The sequence below is a fragment of the Culex pipiens genome, chromosome 2 (assembly GCF_016801865.2).
Source record: "Culex pipiens pallens isolate TS chromosome 2, TS_CPP_V2, whole genome shotgun sequence".
NCBI classification, from domain to species: Eukaryota; Metazoa; Arthropoda; class Insecta; order Diptera; family Culicidae; genus Culex; species Culex pipiens.
The window spans coordinates 130,322,855-130,343,515 of NC_068938.1; the positions used below are offsets into that span (position 1 = coordinate 130,322,855).

Sequence of the window (20,661 nt, forward strand, 5' to 3'; positions counted from 1 at the left end):
AGGGAAATATTTCTACGTTTAGATTTTGCTAGCTGGGTGCTCTTTTAAGGAAAATAAATTTTGAGAGAAAAACCCTAGATCTATGTAATTGTTTTTCTTATTTTTAGTATAAGGCTGTTCTACAACCTCTGAGCTTCATCTTTTGCATGTTTCAAATTTTAATTTTTTTTGTTTCACTCACTTTTTGAATGTTTTACTTATTTTCACATTTGTTGACCTCCAAAAAACTATTTTTTTTAAAGCATTAGCAAATGTTCATGAAGCAAGACAAACACCAAACTAAAAATTCTAAAAAAAAATCTTAATGTTCTTCTTAAGGGGTCACATACATGTAAATCGGCAAAAATGTCAGAAGGTTGGTTTGAGCACACACTAAATCTTTTTTTTTTAATCTATTTTAAGAGCATTAAAATATATATTTTCAACAATTATCAAAATAATTCTGAAGACATTTGGTTGTATAATTACCGAGATATACCTATTTTAAGTAAGCAGGTTAAAAAAACGGGTGCCACGATATCTCCACACTGCTTTGACCAAATCGGCTCAAAATTTTGGTGAAGCCTCGTTAAACCGGTCCTGTGTGCATGACGAAGCCCGATTTTCAAAAAGTTTATTTGAAAAAAAAAGATAAAAATATTTCTATGTTATCATATAAAAAATCATCAGTTTTAGATTTTTGTATTTTTTTTTAAATGCCAAATTTCAAAGTCGGGCTTCGTCATGCACACGGAATATGTCTTGCAAATCTTCACCTCAAATTTCAGCCAATTTGGTCCATCCCATCTCGAGATATCGTGGCACCCGTAAATCAACTCGGTTTTCAGAGAAAAACGCTCACAAAGTTTGGCAGTTCGCTTTGCGCATGGCAAAATTTTGAGCGTAAATCGTCTCTTACTCAGTTAAATCATGTAATATCTTCATGAAACTTTCAGGAGTGATTGAAAAGCATCTTTTAAGTGGATTTAATAAAATTTCTGAAATATGAAATTTTGTGATTTTCTACATGTATGTAACCCCTTAACTGCCCCTGATCGCTTAAATGTCCCATATGCATTTTCATCGTTTTTGAGTTAATTATGCAGTTTTGTTCAAAATTGTGTGATCTTTCAGAAAAGCATATAACATCCAGTACTTTGTTCTAGAAATCAGGAGGAAATACAGTATTTTCGTGAAAACTTAACACATAGCCTTATGTGTGGGAAAAACTTCAAATGTGTTTTTCTCAGGTTGCTGTTTTTGCATATGGGACATTTATGCGAACATGAGCAGTTAACTAGTTGAAACTTGTTTCAAAACTCTTAGACTACAACCCGTCTAGAGGTGAGATAAAGTTTTTAAGGGTTCTACATCTATCATCTATCATCGGTACCAATTTGAAATAGATCACATCACATGGATTATGTTTTGGTATGAAATAAACATTTTATAATTAATTAGGCAGGTATTAGACTATGACAAACAAACAAACAAATTCGCACTTTTTCGTGTTTGAAAGTTTTCCAAACTCGTATGCAGGCTGACGTTTCTGCAAACAAATGCAGGCAAACAAACAAAGCAGGCAAACTTTTGAACTGTCAAAAAGTGCGAGTTTGTTTGTCATAGTGTAATACCTGCTTCACACAACTCGACATTGGTAAAGTTGATGTCAGTGAACGTTTCAATTTCGTCAAGGTATGATAGATTTGGAATCCTAGAACACGCTGCAATTCTGGTATTCATTTAAAATCAATTCGGTCGATTGGAGCGTGTTCAGAGAGCCCAAATCTATCATACCTTAATAAGCTGTATCGTTTAATGACATCAACTTCAAAAATGTTGAGTTGTGTTATAGAGTCAATAGTTTTAAAGACACGGTGCCACGGTGGTCTTGAAAAGGAAAATTTGTACCTGTTTTAAGTCTGTGAACCTTAATAAAATCTTTGTAAAGTAGATCCAAATAGGGCCATCTTTCCTAATTTGAATTGGACTGAGTTTTGTTTGAAGAATTGTTCACTCGTTTTTAATCACTTGCATGCAAAAATGCATAGTCATTACCATGGATTGTGACCTATTGTCCACCATATTATGGCAAAATGACGTAAATGCCACGACGTTCCGCAAGGATGGTCCGTCCATCACAAAGTCATTAAAGTGATCAGAGTCCAAACAAGCTCGTTGATTTGTTGTTGTCGGCGGCGCCATCAACAAATTCATCATCGATTAACCAAGAACCTTTTCGCCGCCAGTGTGCTGCTGTCACCTGATTGATGTGATAATAGCATGACAAGGTAGCTTGAGCTGGCAACTTCGGTAGCCTTTCACACATATTAGTAGGGGACTTGGTCAGGCGAGACCCCCAAGGTGAGCGAGGTATTCTCGGTCGCGGTTGTGGGCTGGGACTACCCAGAACACCAGACTGTTGTCCTCGGATACTGCGCGTACGACACGGCTTCCAAATTTGCATAACCCACTGCTGCCAGTGACAGCCTGGTTGGCTGGCAAATCGCGATATCGATCGCAGATTTATGACCTGGTAATGAGACATTGCGAAAAGGTTCGCGGGACGCAAAAAGGTGTCTCCTCGCGGAGGAAGATGGGTTGTAAATCAAAGTACGGTACAACTCTAGTAAGTTGACAGTGACAAATTTTTCAGCAAGGTTTATACAAAATAATGTCAAACAATCAAGCTTTTACTGTACCATTTCGGTGCAGACTAACCTTTTGTCAGCGCGTTCCTGTGGCGAATTGAGGCTCCATTTGGGCTTCAAGACCCCACAAAAAAGTTCTTTTAATAACTACATGACGTGTGTGCATTACTGTTGGTTGTACACAAAGCGTGTGCCGTTCATCAACATCAGCATCGGATGAGGTAATTATTGCGCGCGCGCACATTCCAAAGCGCAAAAAAAAGCCTCCGCTGAATGAGCTTTTGTGTACATGATGATGCCGGTCGGCGGACGGAAGAACATTGATAATTCGCAATGACATCAGCTGCTGAAGACGGAATCAATGCTGAGATTTTGCAAATCTTCTGTTGAAAATAAATTGCAAAAAAACGTTTTTGTTTTTTTTTGCAATTTCTGTTTGAACGATATTTTTCAAGACGCAATTTTCAACGGTTCTTGGATTGTTCCAGCTTTGATTTTGGAGTAACACAAAACAACAAAAACTGTTGTTTTTCATCGATAAATTCCACCCCTTAATCCAGTCTCCGCCTAGATCTCTCAAAAGGGCCTACACAGACTCCGACTTCCGATGTCGAAATTCCTCAGCCATTGCGCGGCACCTCCACAATTCCGCCACAAGCCCAGAGTTGTTGCAAATGCAAATTATCTGTAAAATTACACGACGACGGGGCCTATGATCAATCACTTGTGCTATGTGCTTGCACAGCTTCAACAGAGCAGTAGGCAACAACAAACGCCCCCGCCCCAAACCAGTTGCAGCAGAGTGTCATGAATGGAAATAATTGAACAGAATTGGGTTAAGAACTGGCTGCGACGACGACGACGACGTGTTCACGCGTGGTATTAATTTCCGACGACCCACCATCCACAACGTTGAGAATCGAAAGCCCATTTAAGGTTCGCGCGATCGAGAGTCTCCAAAGGGTTCTTTCTAGCTTAGAAGGTGGCAAATTTTGCGGGGGTGGATCGGTGTTCAGCAAGCCAAATTAGCCTTAAAGGGGTTATGACTAGTTCTGAGTGTTGGATTGCAACTCTTCGAAATAAACTATGCCATAAATGTTACCCCTCAAAATTCGTGTCAATAAATATTCAGTTTTTGGAAAATGACCTACGATGGAGATGAAATGCGACGCGAGCAAAAACATGACTTTAATTTTAAACTTTAACCATAAAAGCTACTTTTGAGCAGCAGCAGTAGCCTTCACAGTTCCAAAAGTTGGTTTGGGTCAGTGCCAATTCGTAGATGCAATGCCGAAAAATATCGATGGCATTATGCAGCTTGGTGGGAACTTTGCGGGGGAGGTTAACGAAAAAACTAAGTTCGAAAACTTACCTGTGGCCTCCATAGGTCACCTAAACTGTGCCTTCGAGTGAGCTAGTAATTCGAAATTCGTGTGGTTTGCAAAGGAGAACACAAAACGGTTTGGTTTGTTTTGGGTGACGGTTGAACTCAGTGATGGGATGAAATTTATTTTTAAGGGTGAGTTTTTATGTGAGATTGAAAGAAAGTGGAAGTTCAAATTCTATCGAAAATAGGAAAATACTCTAGCGTGACAGTCAACTGCTTTGCTCATCGCAACAAGAACAACTACTAATGTGAGTAACGCAAAAAGTTGTAAACATCGAATTGTAACGTAATGTTATTCTATAGTATATCAGTATAAAGTTTAAGTTATTTTATCTTTATTATTGGAAATTGGTAGAGTCACGAGTTCGTTTTTGACGTATTTTTTTGTTTATTTTCCCATTGTTGCTTATTTCTTTGAACTCGAACAAAAAAAAAAAAGACAAGGTTATACAATTCAGGTCGTCGAGAAACAAGCCTTCGATCTATAAATTCCCAAAAATCTGTGTTTAAATCAATTTGGTATCTTCAAAAAGTATTGGAGTACTCTTAAATTTTCAAAATCTTTAGTGCCTTTTTTTAAGATGAGACAATTTTCAACATGATTAGGATATTTTAGATTTTTCAAGCATTTGATGGAAAGTGATAGGCTCTCAAACGCTGCTCAATACTGCAAAACTCTCGCACAAATTGCTTCCGAATTCTTTTAAAAAGTAATCTTAAATATCAATACTTCAAAAGGAAGTGGTGATTTAATTATTCGAAAATCTATTCCTCTAAAAACATTTTAAAAAGCTAAAATTTAAAAAAAGGTTTTTTTTTATATAATTTGGACTATAATTTATGGCAAAAAAATATTACATTACTGCAAATATATTAATGTAAATCTGAATAGCTTCTCAAATGAACTAAATTGGATTCTATATTTAAAAAAAATGTTGAAAGTATGGCACAGTAAAATATTGTGAAACGTGTAGTTTATATATAACCAAATTGAGACATTTTTAAACTAAATTTATATTTTCAAAGCAAATTTTAAATATGGCCTTTAATGTAAAACAGAATTTCATTCCTCTGATATTTGAAATAAGAACTGTACATATCACACAGCAAAAAAGCAAAAAAAAACGGCAGATTAAAAATTTTGACTAGTAAATTAAAATATTGTTTGTGATTTTACCTAAATAAATGTTTAAAAATCAAATTACATAAAAAAACGAAAGTTTTACTTCGCTGATGTAATTTCACTCGGTTCTTGATGTGAGATTATACATTAGGGTGGGTACGGATTTTGAAAAGTTCTCAGATCAAGTTCTGGTGTGGTTCCCCTTGTAGGGCATACCCATAGGGACTCTCACGCCAAATTTCAGCTCATTTGGTTGAAAACTGGCTTGTCTCAAGCCGGTTCAAGTTTACATGGAAATTACTATGGGAAATTTTAAATTTTCGTTCATTCGCTCCTACAGGCCTGGGAAAACATGTAGAAACTTCTAGGATGGCCAGAAATGAGCGTAATCGTCTGAAGAACAACTTTCCCTAAGAGACCAGGTCGATTCGTTCAACCTCCATCGAGCTCAACGGCAATACATCCGGGGTTTTCGGAACCAACCGTTTTCCCCAGAAAAGCATCAAATTTTCTTAGCATGCTATATATGCTTGATGAACACCGCGACGCCACATGTCAAGCAGCTACCACGTGATTGTAAAATTTTCGCCATAACATTTTTGTTTCTTATTTGGAGGTTTAGAATGCAGCTAAATAGTATCAGGATCACCATACATGATAATTCTATTGTTCAAAAAGTAATAAAAAGTCATTTTTTATAGTCGATGCTAGTCCACGTGGTAGCTGCTTGACATGTGGCGTCGCGGTGTTCATCAAGCATTCATAGCATGCTAAGGAAATTTTGATGCTTTTTTGGGGAAAACGGTTGGTTCCGAAAACCCCGGATGTATTGCCGTTGAGCTCGATGGAGGTTGAACGAATCGACCTGGTCTCTTAGGGAAAGTTGTTCTTCAGACGATTACGCTCATTTCTGGCCATCCTAGAAGTTTCTACATGTTTTTCCCAGGCCTGTAGGAGCGAATGAACGAAAATTCAAAATTTCCCATAGTAATTTCCATGTAAGCTTGAACCCGCTTGCGACAAGCCAGTTTTCAACCAAATGAGCTGAAATTTGGCGTGAGATTCCCTATGGGTATGCCCTACAAGGGGAACTACACCAGAACTTGATCTGAGAACTTTTCAAAATCCGTACCCACCCTATTATACATGTTTATTGAGACATATTTTGTGTCAGAAAAATTTGTAATTTTACATCAAATGCTAGTGAAATTTGCATTGTTCTTTGTAATTTAACGTTTTACATATTAATTGTGGTAAAATTACATTAAAAAAATTAAATTCATATCCCTAGAAGCAAAACAAGTTGTTCAAAAGTTTTTTTACTGACTGTTTGACTGAAAGTGGTTACACAAAGGTACTAATAACTCTTATAAAACAAGTCTGCTTCTTTAAATCATAATTCATGACATAGATTTTAAATTATACTTTTATTTTCAGACTGACTTTATGTAAAACAAAAAAGTATAATTTTTCATCCGACACTGGTGAAATTTTCATTATTTTCATGTAACTAAATTTTTGACATATTAATTTATGTAAAATTACATTTAGAAAGCGGTAAATTTACATCATGAAATTATCTATTCACTGTAGTTTAACTTTTGTTACTGTTTTGTTCCTTTTTTTGACAAATCACATATCAAGTTATTTTTTTAATGTATTTATAAGACCAATTATCATTATTTTGCTTATGTTTAATTTTGAATAATTGAAACCATTCTCATTTTATATACAAAAAAAAAACAAAATTATTTTAAGGATGTGAAGGATTTTTTGTTGGAAAAATGTGTAATATTTCCTCATTTGCCATGTAAATTTACGCCTATTAATGTGTTACTACACATTTTCCACATTTTTCAACCTTAATCGCAAAAAAAAGTTGAATTTTGGAATGTTGAACATTTGGTAGGTTGAATATTACCTCTTTTTTGAGTAATATTACCTTAAACATGTGTAAAAATGTGAACTTGATGAATATTCACCACAAACTGATGAAAATGCACCATTTTCTGATGAATATTACCATATTTTTTTTTTGTGTTCCTTCCTTTCCTCGCAAAGAGAAAACAAATCAAAATGTATATAAATTTGATTGAATTTTTTTAGTAGATATTCAAAGGCTACAACATATAAGCATACTTTTTTTGAATTCCGTTAATTAAAAAAACTCAAAATTATCACAATTTTAGGATTGTCAACGCGATTTCCAATACTCATTTGCATTGAGGAATCTTCGGATATTTATTAATTATTAGTTAATTCATCACGTATTGTTAGAAAAAAGGTATGTATTAAAATCGCGTATTGCAAAAATGTGACTTAAGTATTGACGAATGTTTTGCCTAACTCATCATAATAATTTCAACTTGTGCTTCAATGACTCTTCCAATTGTGCCACTAGCATCACAAAATAGGAGAAAAAAAGAGATTTTTGTCATACAGAAATTCAAATTTGCAGAACTAAGTAACTCCAATGAATGCGTTTTCCGGGTATAACAAACCCCTTTCTACAAGCAGCATGATTGTTTAAAATACAACAAAATTTTCGGACAACTCTCTACCTTTCGAGCGGAAAATGGAAAATGGGAGTTCGCTTTCAACAAGTTTGGGCACATACCTGGAAGTGCAGAATGATGGTCCAGATGAGACCGAGGGTGAGCTTCGGGTTGCCGTCGACGATGTCCTCCGCCCGGATGTTGACCAGTTTGATTTTCTTGTAGCGCAGAAAGTCGAGCGCCATCTGGGCGTTCTGCAGCATGTGGAAGCGCATTTTTCCCTTCTCCCTTGGCTGCAAAGTTAATTTAGCAAAAAAGTTGAGTTAGTTTTGAAGAAAATTTTAGGAGTTGAGAAATACTTACAAGATGTTCGCCAGATAATACTTCCAAGAGAGAAAGAAGGTTGTGTCCATCGCGCAGATCTTCGAACAGATCGTCTACACGTCGTGAGGCCTGGAGGAGGAAAACAGAGAAAGTTCGTTTTTAGAATTGAGTTTCAACCAACTTTTCAAACAACTTTGGTGTACTGTCAAAACTGGAAGATATCAAGGTGTTAAAATATTCAAATTGTTCTGAAAGAGTAAAAATCGTGCAATTTTTAATAATTCTAGCAAATTTGCACAAAAATCAACCAAAAATAGTGTGAAAGTGCTACTTCAAAAACAAGGTGAAATCAAAAATCAAACGAAAATTGGTGGAAGAAAGGCAGCTTTGGAAGAAAGGGGGAAAACATTCCAACTCAAGTAGGAAAAAAACAACAACGAATTGTGCCGATTTGCACATAATCACACACGAGAAGTAGGAACTTACTGCTGGTGGACAACAGGGCAGTCCATTGATGACAACACATACATGTAAGTGGGTGTAGGTCTGGAATTGAATTTTGATGTATTATAAATTATGCTTCAGTTTTTGATGAATTCGAAAAAAAGTGTTGAAAATTGTGTTCAAAATTATGAAAATAAAAGATTAATAAAAAGTGTGTTTTCAAATTAATCAATAATGTTTGTGAAATTGAAAGAAAGCAATTTGCAAATCAACTGAAAATACCAAAAATAAATTAAGATTCCACAATTAGCGTACCTTGAGATATTTCCAATGCTAGGAGATTTTGTAATTAAAAATACGGTAGCACATTAGCGGCAGCGCGGGCAGGTAAGGGCAAAACGGGAGGGTAGGCATGTAAATAATGACCATAATTATAGTTAATCAACTCGCGACGACAATTACAACAACAACATGTTATTCAGACAGGATTGAGGTAGGAACAGCGCGTCATTTAAAGAGGCAGAAGGTGTAAAGTGAACCAAAAAGAAACAAGACAGCATCAACAACATAAATAACACACTTGAGGAGCCGGGCAGGAATTCGTCAGCTTCGATGACACTTGCTCCAGAAATGACCAAAGAAAACGGGTTTGGGCAAGTGCGAGCATTGATTAAAATAAATTACCACTTTCGAAGTTGTTTTTGGAGAACGCCAAACATGGTCAAAATTAAGACAGACCTCCACGGTGGCAAAGTTGAGGTGGTACTGACTTTGTAAAGTTTGAACTGGTTTGGCCGTGTGAATTTCTGGACCACACTTGCTCTTAATTAAATTGAACCACTTGCAGTGCCAACAATGTTGAATTTTGAGTAATTTATTTGCTTTTCATATTAAACTTTGAGTTGTTGCAATGGTAGAGTTGACAAAACCTAAAACAATGGTTCTGCAGCTCACTAGAAAATCCATTACGTTGAATTTTAGATAGATGGTCTATTAAAATGTGAGTATAAGAGATATTAAAGAGACTGGCAATTTTTAGAATTTGTTTAAACATTTTTCAAAACATCTTTTTTTTGCAGAAAAAAATCTTACTAATCAAGAAATGTCTGATTTTGTCAGATTTCGATGAGTTTCAAAAAGGGAAAGGTCTCAAACATTACTCAATGCCGCAAATAGCAACATTATAAAGCTAGCTTAAATTTTGTGGCAATTTCGAGCAAATTTGAACAATTTGAATCTCAGCACTTCAGCGTTCTGTTACAAAATGCAGAAAGCAGTAAAAATAAACAGTAAAAAAAAGTTAAATTTGGAATGGGTGAAAAGTTAGATGGTTTTACATTAAGTTTTTTCCATGTAAGTTTACCTTAATTGATGTTTAGAAGGATTAAAATTACAAATGTTTAGAGGTAATTTAACACATTTTTTCTGATTCAAAATCTGTCAACATTACCAGATGTTATAATATTGCTGTGGTTTTTTTACGGTAAATGGCAATTGCCTTTAGTGAGTAAGCAAATTTAATCAAAGAATTAAAGTTTACATGAGATCGAATTTAAAATTCATATGATCTACATTAAAATGAACAATAATTTTATCTTGAAATCAAGAAATTTTACTTTGCCTGAATTTTATGTTGAGAAGGATCACACATAAGAAGAATGTGAATTTAACTTTTTTTTACTCAATAAATAAAGTTATTTTCATAAATTATATATTCACAGTTAAAAAAAAAGAATTTTGAAAGGTTGAAAATATTACAGGTTACTGATTAAAAAATTTTTTTGATCGAAATTGTGGAAATTGTCATCAGAAACTGGTACAATTTTCATCAGTTTCTGTTGAATTATTTTGTTTACACATTATTTCGAGTAAAATTACACAAAAAGACGAATTATTCAACCATCAAATTTTCAATCTTCCTAAATTATTATTCTTTTAATGTGTCACTATGATTAACTTGTATTGTGTTCCAAAAGGTATTGTTATTGGAAGACTCCAAAAGTACATGAAAATAAACTTTAATGTACTGTACAATGAGAAAATGAGAAACGATTCTATTTTCTTTTTATTTGTGTTTGAGTGCGTTAAGTAATAAAAGAACACTCCCTATGATGTGTAACTTTTTCATCTAAAAATAAGGTAAAGCTAAATAATGAAAGATGAATGATGAATTTTCCAATTTAACAGCTTCCACCAATTTTCCTTTTATACTGTAAAATAAAATTTGCGATAATTAATGAATGAACATGTAATATTACACGCAAAACAATGTAGCAAATAATTATGGAAAACGACGGGATTCAAACTCAGCACCAACAGTAAGGACTGACGTCTTAGCCCGTTCGGCCATCAGACCGATGAAGAATGGAAAAAAAAAAACAAACGCATATATCGTCGCCATCGTGCTAACTTGTCGTACGTGCATTTTGGGCCAAATTGAGTTAAGAATGCCATTTTGTACAGCTCACAATGCCTCACCTTTTGACCTTCACAGATCCCCAAAATTCAATTTCAATCCTGAGATATTCAACAAAAACCGAAAAAACTCCTTGCATTTTTGTCACTTTACATATGAAAGTAGTTTCAATCTTGTCGTGCTATCTTGTCACTCCATGAAAATTGATGTAAGTGCGACAAAAGGCCAAAGGGATTTCAGGCCAGGAAAGTCAGGATGCGTTTGTCGCACGTACAAGCTAGACTACCGTAAACATTTGTAATTATAACTCGGGACTCTAGCAACCAACTTCAACCAAACTTCGGGACAATGCACAGAATGGTCAGCCAAACAAAACGTGTTTGTTATTGTTTACATTGCGTGCTCCCGTTTTTGTATATTCAAGGTCAAACATTAAAACGCGTTTTTCTCGGAACGTCAAAATGGCGGGTGCGACAAGATAGCACGACGACGTCGATATGAGCTTGACATTTCGGCCATGTAGGTTTCCTATACTGATACATATGTCGAGGTGTAATATTACATAAAATATCATTAAATAATGCAAAATTTATTTTACACCCAGGCCTTTTACACGCAGCTGGATTACTGCTTTGTTTGCTGGGTAACTGAAAATCTGGCAATTCTATCAGTTAAATGAAATTCGCATAACATTACACAAAGTTATCTTAACGAAAAAAATTTTTAGGTTCATGCTTGATACATATTAGAAAAGTTATTCAAAAGACCATTCCAAATCATGGAGTTTTATCATCTGGCTTTTTAAAACTTAATTTACAAAAAAAAAACAATTTTTTCAATTAAATTGTGCAGTAAGTTTGCAAATTTTTCATTTAACGGTGCACATCAACCAGAGCTTTTGCACCCAGATTTTTGTTACAGACATTTAAGTATCTTCAAAAATATCGAAATATTTTTTTATTCATCCCCTAGAGTACTGTCCTCAAAGTAATTTACAACAAAGTTTGATTAATTTTACAATCCCGTTATTGCAGGATTGGGTCCATAAGTTTGACAACTTTGGAATAAGAAGACAACAACTTCCTTTGTTTCTGTGCACCCTTAAATGTGAGAAAGGTCCTGACTACCTACTACCTCCTTTTTTTTATTGATTTTGATTGGTCAATTATCTTTGTCAGTTACAGTTTTTTGCCAACATTCTCAAGAACCTTAAAGCCTGCAACAATCAATTACCGACATGACGCACGACCTACATCGATGCAATCTCCTTCTTTGCAAAAGTCCTCTGATTGAGGTAAAGTGTGAAATATGAGCTGGGCGGCCAATTACATCTCCAGACTATCGATCATCCAACCAATAAGTCCCAATAAATGATGCGGAAAATGTGCATTCTGGCCAAATCAACACTTTTCTGCGACACTTGTGTCCTTCACTGTTAATAAAGAAGCTTCAAGTTTTTTTTTATAGTAATTTCAATTGTGACAAATCGTTTTAATTCTTTTTTCTTATAATAACTAACATTACCCTAACAAATTCCCATGCCCCTTTAAGATAACAACTACATGTTAAGTGAAATGCATGTGGCTAAGTGCACTAAACAAAGAGTCCAGATCTTGATGAAAATTAATTACTCATCTGTCACACTTTGTCACAAAGTAGCGTACGTGACGTGACTTCGTTGGTCCAGTTTTGGTGTCACGTTTGCTTAAGGAAATGCTGCACTACAAAGTTCTAGAATTCTAGGAAGGGTGAATCATACTGATGGCTTTTGAACCTTTCTCGCATTGAAAAACTGCATTGAAACCAGTTAAGTTAATCTGTATTTTCAAGAATCAACACACTTTTCATCTACCATTAGCCATCAACCGTTTACGACTGCGGTAAGGTGGCCTGTCCGCTTCCATCACCTGACGTCTTCCGGCAGCTTCCACGAGAAGTGGTAAAAGGCACTCGGCGGAGTTATGCAGTCAAGTTCCCGCGAGAAAACTCATCATACCGGACCCCAAAAAGAGAAGAAAAAAAACAACCACAACATTTTTATGCAATTAAAAACCGTTTGCACTCTTCACAGGTTCCCATTAATTGCTGCTCCTCCTTTGCGAACCAAGGAGATTGTTTTCGCACAGAAGTTTGTACAGATTTCGCAACAGCTGTCAGCTGTCAGCAAGTCAAGTAAGAGGTTATAAGAGGAACCTCAGGTGCATGACTCCTAAACAAAATTGCGAATCAATAATCAAAGCTTGTTTTAAGAACCTCATGAAGATTCAAAACCTCAACCCACTGTGCAGCAAAGAAAAAACTAAATTGTAGGGCACAAAATCTCGTACACGTGTTTCGAGCTGATTTAATTAGCCGTGTACTAATTGATTATTTGTACCTCTGACTCGACTCGACGGCAGTAGCAGTTGGCGCGTTAGTCGCACGCTGCACGACACTCATCTCATTGTCGACGTGTTCTGACCAATTTGGGATTGCCGGCATTCTTGGCCGGGGTCTAGTAATGAGATCGTGCCTCGGTTGGGAATCCTGTCGGTGTTGACATTAGGTTGACAAAATAAGATAGGTTGTGTTTTCAAATGTGATTTAGAAATGATGTCAAAAAACATGCTTTTGAACCAACTTTTTGAATTTATATGATTTTTTGCATAAAAACCCCAAATATGTCAAAAAATCGAATTTTCGACACTTTTTGTCAATTTTGAGGACAAATTTTAGAAATTTAAAAGGGTGGCACCTCACACTATTCCCTTTAATTAAAATTTGCTTGCACTTTTTCGAGATATTTGAGATTTAAATATGCATCTTTGAACCCTTTGAATGACTATAACATTTGAACAATATGTTTATAACCTCCCGTCACTGTTTTCTAAAACATTTTGTGATTTTTCAAATAATTCGTATACTTGTCGGAGTTTTCATACTGAATTTGATAAAATGGGACATTTTTGCGATTATTATCAAGCTTTGAACTTTCTACCATATAAATGCCAATAAATGCATATCTGTCCTATGTGAAATTTGTTATTATATTATTATTTATTATTATTTATTATTATTTATTTGTTCGAATCAAAGTAATCTTTATAAGATATTTTATAAGATTCGATAGCTGCTTGTCCACTAAAAAAGGAGACATTGCTCCCAAAAGACTTATTCACTCGCGATCACAAATCGAACGCGATGAAAAACTGCTCTGACCGTTTTCTACCTTTTGTCACTTCCACACCAATCGCTACGGAATTTCCACTCTCTCTGTGCTCTCCCTCTCACTCCAATCGGGTAGTACAGCGAATGGCTCAGAGAGACCAATTGCGTTCTATCGCTCAAAGCTGACTCGAAGTAGTCGGCGATCATCTTTGCTTTGATCATATAATAAACTGCTTAAAATCATTGTTATCAATAATGTTTTACAATTTTGTTGATAACACAACATCAAAGACACATTTGACAGGTAGTGCAGGCCAAATGAGCGCCTCGCTGGTATTTTGTTAGATTCTCTCCTCTCTCAACATATTCGTTTGTGACTTGGGTGGACGGAGGGAGTAGGCAAAGAAATTCACGAAGTATTTTTTTTTTTCACTGTGTGTAGCGATTGGCCATGGCACTGGCAGCTAGCGGGTCGTGTTCGCTCGCGATTGGTTGCACGCTCCAGTCGGCAAAGATTCGTTCGATGATGAGTGAGTTATTTCTGATCTTTGAACCGAAACTCAGGACCTTGTTTACTTTTATCCCAATTAAAAATTTCCATTTTCTGAATACACAAAATAAAAAAAAATATTTTAGATAAGTGCACTGGTAGTGGGGTATATATTTTTTTGTCTCACTGTTTGTACACAATGAGCATGGAGTTAGTGATTATTATAAAACCCGATTTAATATCACCAGAGTTGAAATAGAGTCTTTCTTACAAAATGATGAAACTCCGAGAAATTTATTGGTGCAATTAATTTTTCAGAAACATAATGATACCACCCAGTAGGCATTTTACCTAAAGCTTCGAATCTTTTTAGGCTAAACCTCAAATGCCATTTTTTTTCTTAATTTCAGAGGTACATTATTTGTCGCAAGATATTTAAATTTAATTAAGAAAAACATATTGGATTGACATTATTAGAAAAAAATAAAGGGTACTCAGTAGGGTGCCCAGAATATGGGACTTTTTCTCAAAACCTTGCTCCACAAGTTCCTTGAGCTATTTTAGGACTCTGGGCCAAATATGAGCCAAATTGGTCAACATTTACCCATTGATACTCGAAGGTGAAGTTTGCATGGAAAAAATCGAAAAAATGTATGGAAAACCCAACTTTTTTACGGTTTGGTTTCCACGGTGCGCTACTTTCATCCGAATATTCTCAAAAGTGAGATTCTCATTGGAAATTTAATGCTCTACAACTTTGTAGAACATACCAAAACTGTAAAACTTGATCCTGAAAAGTTATTAGCGATTTAAAAAAGTCATTTTTGTATGAAAAACATTTTTTTCACCAACTTTAGGCTCGGGTATCAATGGGTTAATCTCAACCAATTTCGCTCAAAATTTACACAGATGCTTAAAATTACCCAAAAAACTGTTTTCCGCTTGTGGAGCAGGGGGTCATTTTTTCTGGCCACCCTAGTACTCAGTCATTATTGTTAGTCTATGATTAACTTAAAAAAATATGTATCGCTATTGCACTTTGTCGAATTATTATGAGAAGCCAGAAAGAACACTTTCACGCGCAGCGTAAAACGCGCAAGCGTAAAAGCGCTGGCGTTGAAGCGCTGGCGTTGAAGCTTTGACTTGACGACTTGTCGAGCTTTCGAGTGAGAACGAGCCGGGACTTCGAATTTGATGTTCAGTATATGATTTTGTATAAATCCAAATTTTTTATAGGAAAAAACAGGGTAAAAATTAGACGAAAAACACAAAAATGGCTATATCTCTGGAAATACATTTTGGAAAAGCTTCAAATTTTGGGCCCAAGCAGTTTATGGCGCATGTTTTCGAATGGCTTTTTGTTTGAAACTGAATTCTTTTAATTTGATAGTGTTATCTGTAAAATAGTCCAAAAAATACCTCTAAAAATGGCTTTGACCACATTTACTGGTCGAAAATTGTGAATCGAAAAATAAAATGTTCGTCTCCGACCCCACGGCTACAGATCTGACTTATACAAATTGTGGGTTTTACGAGCGGTTTTCCAGTGATGGAAGACACAAATTTTTAAGAGCGGATACAGGCATCGCTTATGTATTTCAGAAAAAGAGCTCTCAAAAATCAGACTTTGAGTTCCGGGTTTAGGGCCAAAATTCAATCGAAAGAGCGCATCCTAACCTTCAATTTAGTAATAGGATTTTTTCCTGGGACGTATCCTCGCCGTGCACGATTTTTTAAAGATTTCTGAGAAAAACGTTTTTTCAAAAGCAAACCTTAAACCTTTCTTTTGTAAGAAAGGTAAAAAGAAGGAGTGATTTTATTAAATTATTATATTTAATTAATTATAGAACAAAAATTAATTTTACACTAAACACAACCCACAAATCACAAAAAAAAACACTTTAATCTAGATTATATGAAATGTGTTCCGTTCTCAGAATCCTCTCTGCAGTAGGGCTGGTCGTTTTTTTTCGGGTGTTTTTGGATATACCCCAATTATCAACAATGACAAGAGAAGAGCTTGGGGGTAATCTAACTTTAAGACTTTCCAGCATGCGTTCATCGGACTGGCTGCGACTGTGTTAGATTAGATTAGACCCAAAACAAAAGAATGATTTTATTTAATGTTTACTGTATAAGAAGTAAAAATAGTTCAATAATGATAGAAAAAAAATTAATCGCCTGGACAAGATTTAAAATTTCTCTAAAGGCGAGTGTCCTGTCAATTGACAGAACACTTGTCAAAATCGATTCTGAGTTCAATGGCCCCATCTTCAGATTTATGAACACATGTTTAAAGCAACGCCATGCGAAGAACGGAATCAGTTTCTGTTAACTCCGATTAATTATTACTTTCAGCCTGTTTTTATCGCGCTCAAACTTCTCAAAACCGCTCCAAACCAATTAGATAAATCACAGATTGAGATGCAGCGCGAGACAGACAGGGCACCGTAAACATCCACAAATTACATAAATCATGCACGAACGACACCCAGAGACATCGGCGGCACTCAATTAAGAGAAAAGGGAAAAGCGTGCGCCTCCGAGATCTGAGCCGGAAAATCTTCAAGAAACTTCAGGTTGAGACTCCGCTGCCACGAAAGGAACCATATGTGTGCCGTCGCACGATCCGCCACAGACATTCCTGGGCCATTCCACTTGAAAGTCACGAGACCCGGCGGCCGGACTCGGCAGTACGTTGCCCTCGTGTCTAACTATAATACACACCACCGCACCGACCGTCTGGTACAGTGGAGCTCGCGTAGAGATAGCTATCTCTAAGTTTGTTTCGTTCACGGATCGAATGGACGACGCACACCACTTGGCGAACGTGCTCGATGCAGAATTCGCAGTTCAGGTTTTTAGATGTTGTCGCGATTTTTTTCTTGTTGGTTTCGGCAGTTTCTTGCACTCTCCTTGAACGAACATGGTGGCTTGCCGAGCCGGTAGAGTTCAGTCCCTGAACTTGGTACAACACGGAACGGAATGCGATGCTGCGACGACGACACTGGGTGCGATTAAATCGATCTTTAATTAGCTGAACGAAACTAATTTTAGGATTTGTTAATGCAAAAGTAACTCTTTGCTGAACAAGATGACATCCTAGTCTTAAGGTATCTGAAGTTTTTATCATTTGAAGATCGCCAATCGTTGAACTGGTTGATCCTGAAGTCCATGATCGTGGCTGTAGATTTATGAACTCAGCCCGAAGTTCTGCAAATACCTCTGAAGCTGAACACGATTCAATTGTCATGGTAACGCATTGACCTTGATCACAGCCTCTCGTTGCGTGTGGTCAATATCGCTGCCCCTCCCAAAAATTCAGAGTACAGCGGACCAACCCGATCGTCGTCTGACCACCTTGGGCGTAACGCTAATCAATTGTTGATTTAATTAAAACCTCGCGTGTGCGCGAATCCAGCCCAACCACGCTGCGGTAGGTCCGCCCTGAAAGCAACCCGGGCACGAGCCCAGTGGGCATCTACCTTGGACTGCGCAGAGACTACCGGAGTAGCGATCGTGTACCGACGATAGCGGTAAATTGCACAGATCATCGCGGAGGTCTACACGGGGAAGTCGTCGTCGGCAACTCTTTGTTGGACAATACTGGAGGTAATGATCAGTGAAAGATCACTACCTGTTGTAGTGGACCCAGGTGGGGGTGCCCACAGTATTGTTCAAGGGAACACCTCAACTTGACCACATGTGTGGAATGACGAGAGCTGACTCACGGAGATAAGAGGTTCGCCGTTCAACGGTCATCATAAATTGCGGAAACGATGAGTCGTTCGGGCCCTAGAAGACGTGAAAATTCGCGCAAGTTACGACCCAAACGCGGGGAAGGTTAATAAGCAATTTCCAGCAACATCCGGAACGATGCCGTGGAGCAGATTCCTCACGAATTTCTCCGGAATGTCGAGGGACGCCACCTGGCATTTTCGTTCGTAATGATCATGCAGATGGTGGCCGGTTTGAAGGGGTCTCGACCGATCAATAGCTTCTTTGCAGATCATCAGCGGTACTCAATTTTGAAGAGCTCCACGCGGTGGCTACAGGTGGAGACTTCCCCCGCGGAGATTGTAGTACGTGGATTTCAACGTGGAAAGGTCGATCTCACGGTGTTTTCGTATAATTGACCAATTTCCCCGTGTGCTCTGTCACTTTTTGCTACCCTTTTCTGCGCTGCAGTCAGCGTGGAATGGGCCGAAAATTTGCACTTTGCAGCTCTAGTCCGTAGAAAATCGCACAACTTTCCATCTTCAGCTGCTATTCGTTGTCGGCGTTGTGCCATCTTGTCTCATGATTTCATGAATTTAATCGAAGATTTTATTATTAGATTCATGACTTTATGAATAAGATTCATGATTTCATGAATAGATTCATGATTTCTTGAATAAGATTCATGATTTCATAAAAAAATCATGATTTTATGAATAAGATTCATGATATCATAAAAAAATCATGATTTTATGAATAAGATTCATGAATTCACGAATAAGATTCATGAATTTTTGAACTAGATTCATGATTTCATAAATTGGATTCACGATTTCATAAATTGGATTCATGATTTCACAAATTTTATTCATGAAATCATAAATTGAATCTAGGCCTTCAAAAATAAATGCAGCCAAAAAAATATGAACAGATCTTTTAACTTTTTCAGAGTCAATAATTGTATTCACGTTGAAAATTTAATTTATCTTGAACACAAAAAAAAGTTCATGATCACATGAAAATAGTTCACAGAATAATGAACATTATTCACGGTTACAAATGTAATCCGTCATGCCCAAGAATCTTTATTCACGGCTTTTACAAGATTAGTAAAAATGGTAATATTCGCGTATTTATTACATTACAAACGTCAAACCAGAGAGAAGGGAAATACTCAATATTCAATACTCTTTGGTCAAGCTGCGTCCACATGTGACAACCTACCACAACGTCCCCGATCTACCAACTAGTAAACGTCCAATTCAATTGTTTGCATTTTTTGTTCGCGCCCCTTCTTGGCACTTCACCTGTACGGGTCTTCGGAGATAACATCATCAACGCGCGTACTCCACCGCGGCCGTTGCGTCACATTCTCGTGGCCGAAAAAGGAGTTTTTTTTGCTGGGCGTGAAAAATGGTATAATTTTGTCACGCCGAATGCCATTACGGGCCAACATGGCGTCGGCGTCCGAAAACCCTCCAACTTTCACTCCACGCGAACTCAACTCCACACTAAAGAGCATATTAAAAGGCACTACTACCTCGGCTAAAAGGCTCTAATAGCGGATAAATGGACCCGGGCGATCAAAGAGGTTACGCGATCGAGCGTTGTTTTGTCGCCCCCTTTTGAGGGGTTCCCTCAACTCGATGACGACTACGAAGTGTAAGAAGAAGAAGAAGGTAGAGAAGTTCAACGATCGCGCCGTAACGCCATGTAACGCTCGGGCTTTGAGGTTAGGAAATGTTGACGATCGCGGCGGCGTCTGACACATACGAAAGTAAAAGTTTGTTTTGATCGTGGTGCCGCTTGAATGCATTGGCTCCGTGTCCTATCAGCTGGTAAATATGGTCCGCCGTATCGATCGAATAAATACCGAAGCGGAGACCTGCGGCGGAGGAGGAGGTATTAATACAGAAATAGATGTGTCACGGCTGGGTGCGTATTATGGTCTTTGATCTCTGATATGAAGCGATCGTGGTGGAACAATGCCCTGCGTTGACGTAGTCTCGTGTGGTCAGTATTGTGTAACGTGTCCACGGAGTGATTATATGCGTTGGAATCGCTTGGTTATGAACTGATTAACCGTGTTACGGGTCAGCACCAGCGTTACGTGAAGCTTGTGAAAACCTTGACTCTGTACTAATTGGTATCGCGCGAACCACTTAAGGGCCCGTTGAGATCGCAGAATGCCAAACTGCAATCCAAACGAACCGCCTTGTCCAGGCTATCTCATCCACCTACGATGACAACTCGATTGTATGGAAATTGTGCGCGGAATAATCCGCTGGGCAAATGGTTTATTTCTACACATAAATCAGAATAAATTTGTTTGCGACCGGACACAATGGGGGCCGCTTTTAAATGATACTGCAAACACACGTGGCCTTCTTGAGCTGGGAGAGTTCCCCGACTTGGTAAGAACTCAGTGTTTGGAATCAACAGTCCTAGATATTGAGTTGAATTTTGGATGCTACACACAGTATCTCAG

At 37.2% G+C, this 20,661-nt stretch overlaps 1 protein-coding gene across 1 annotated transcript in view; it reads right to left on the minus strand.

The window, feature by feature from the left end:
* Positions 1–20,661, minus strand: part of LOC120415336 (dystonin) — a 175,352-nt gene that overhangs the window by 130,204 nt on the left and 24,487 nt on the right. The window contains exons 3-6 of the mRNA XM_052706987.1: positions 8,719–8,736; positions 8,446–8,505; positions 7,999–8,088; positions 7,758–7,928 (exon numbers count right to left, since the gene is read on the minus strand). Of these exons, the coding sequence (XP_052562947.1) occupies positions 7,758–7,928; positions 7,999–8,088; positions 8,446–8,505; positions 8,719–8,736 (339 nt within the window). The remainder of the gene's footprint in view (positions 1–7,757; positions 7,929–7,998; positions 8,089–8,445; positions 8,506–8,718; positions 8,737–20,661) is intronic.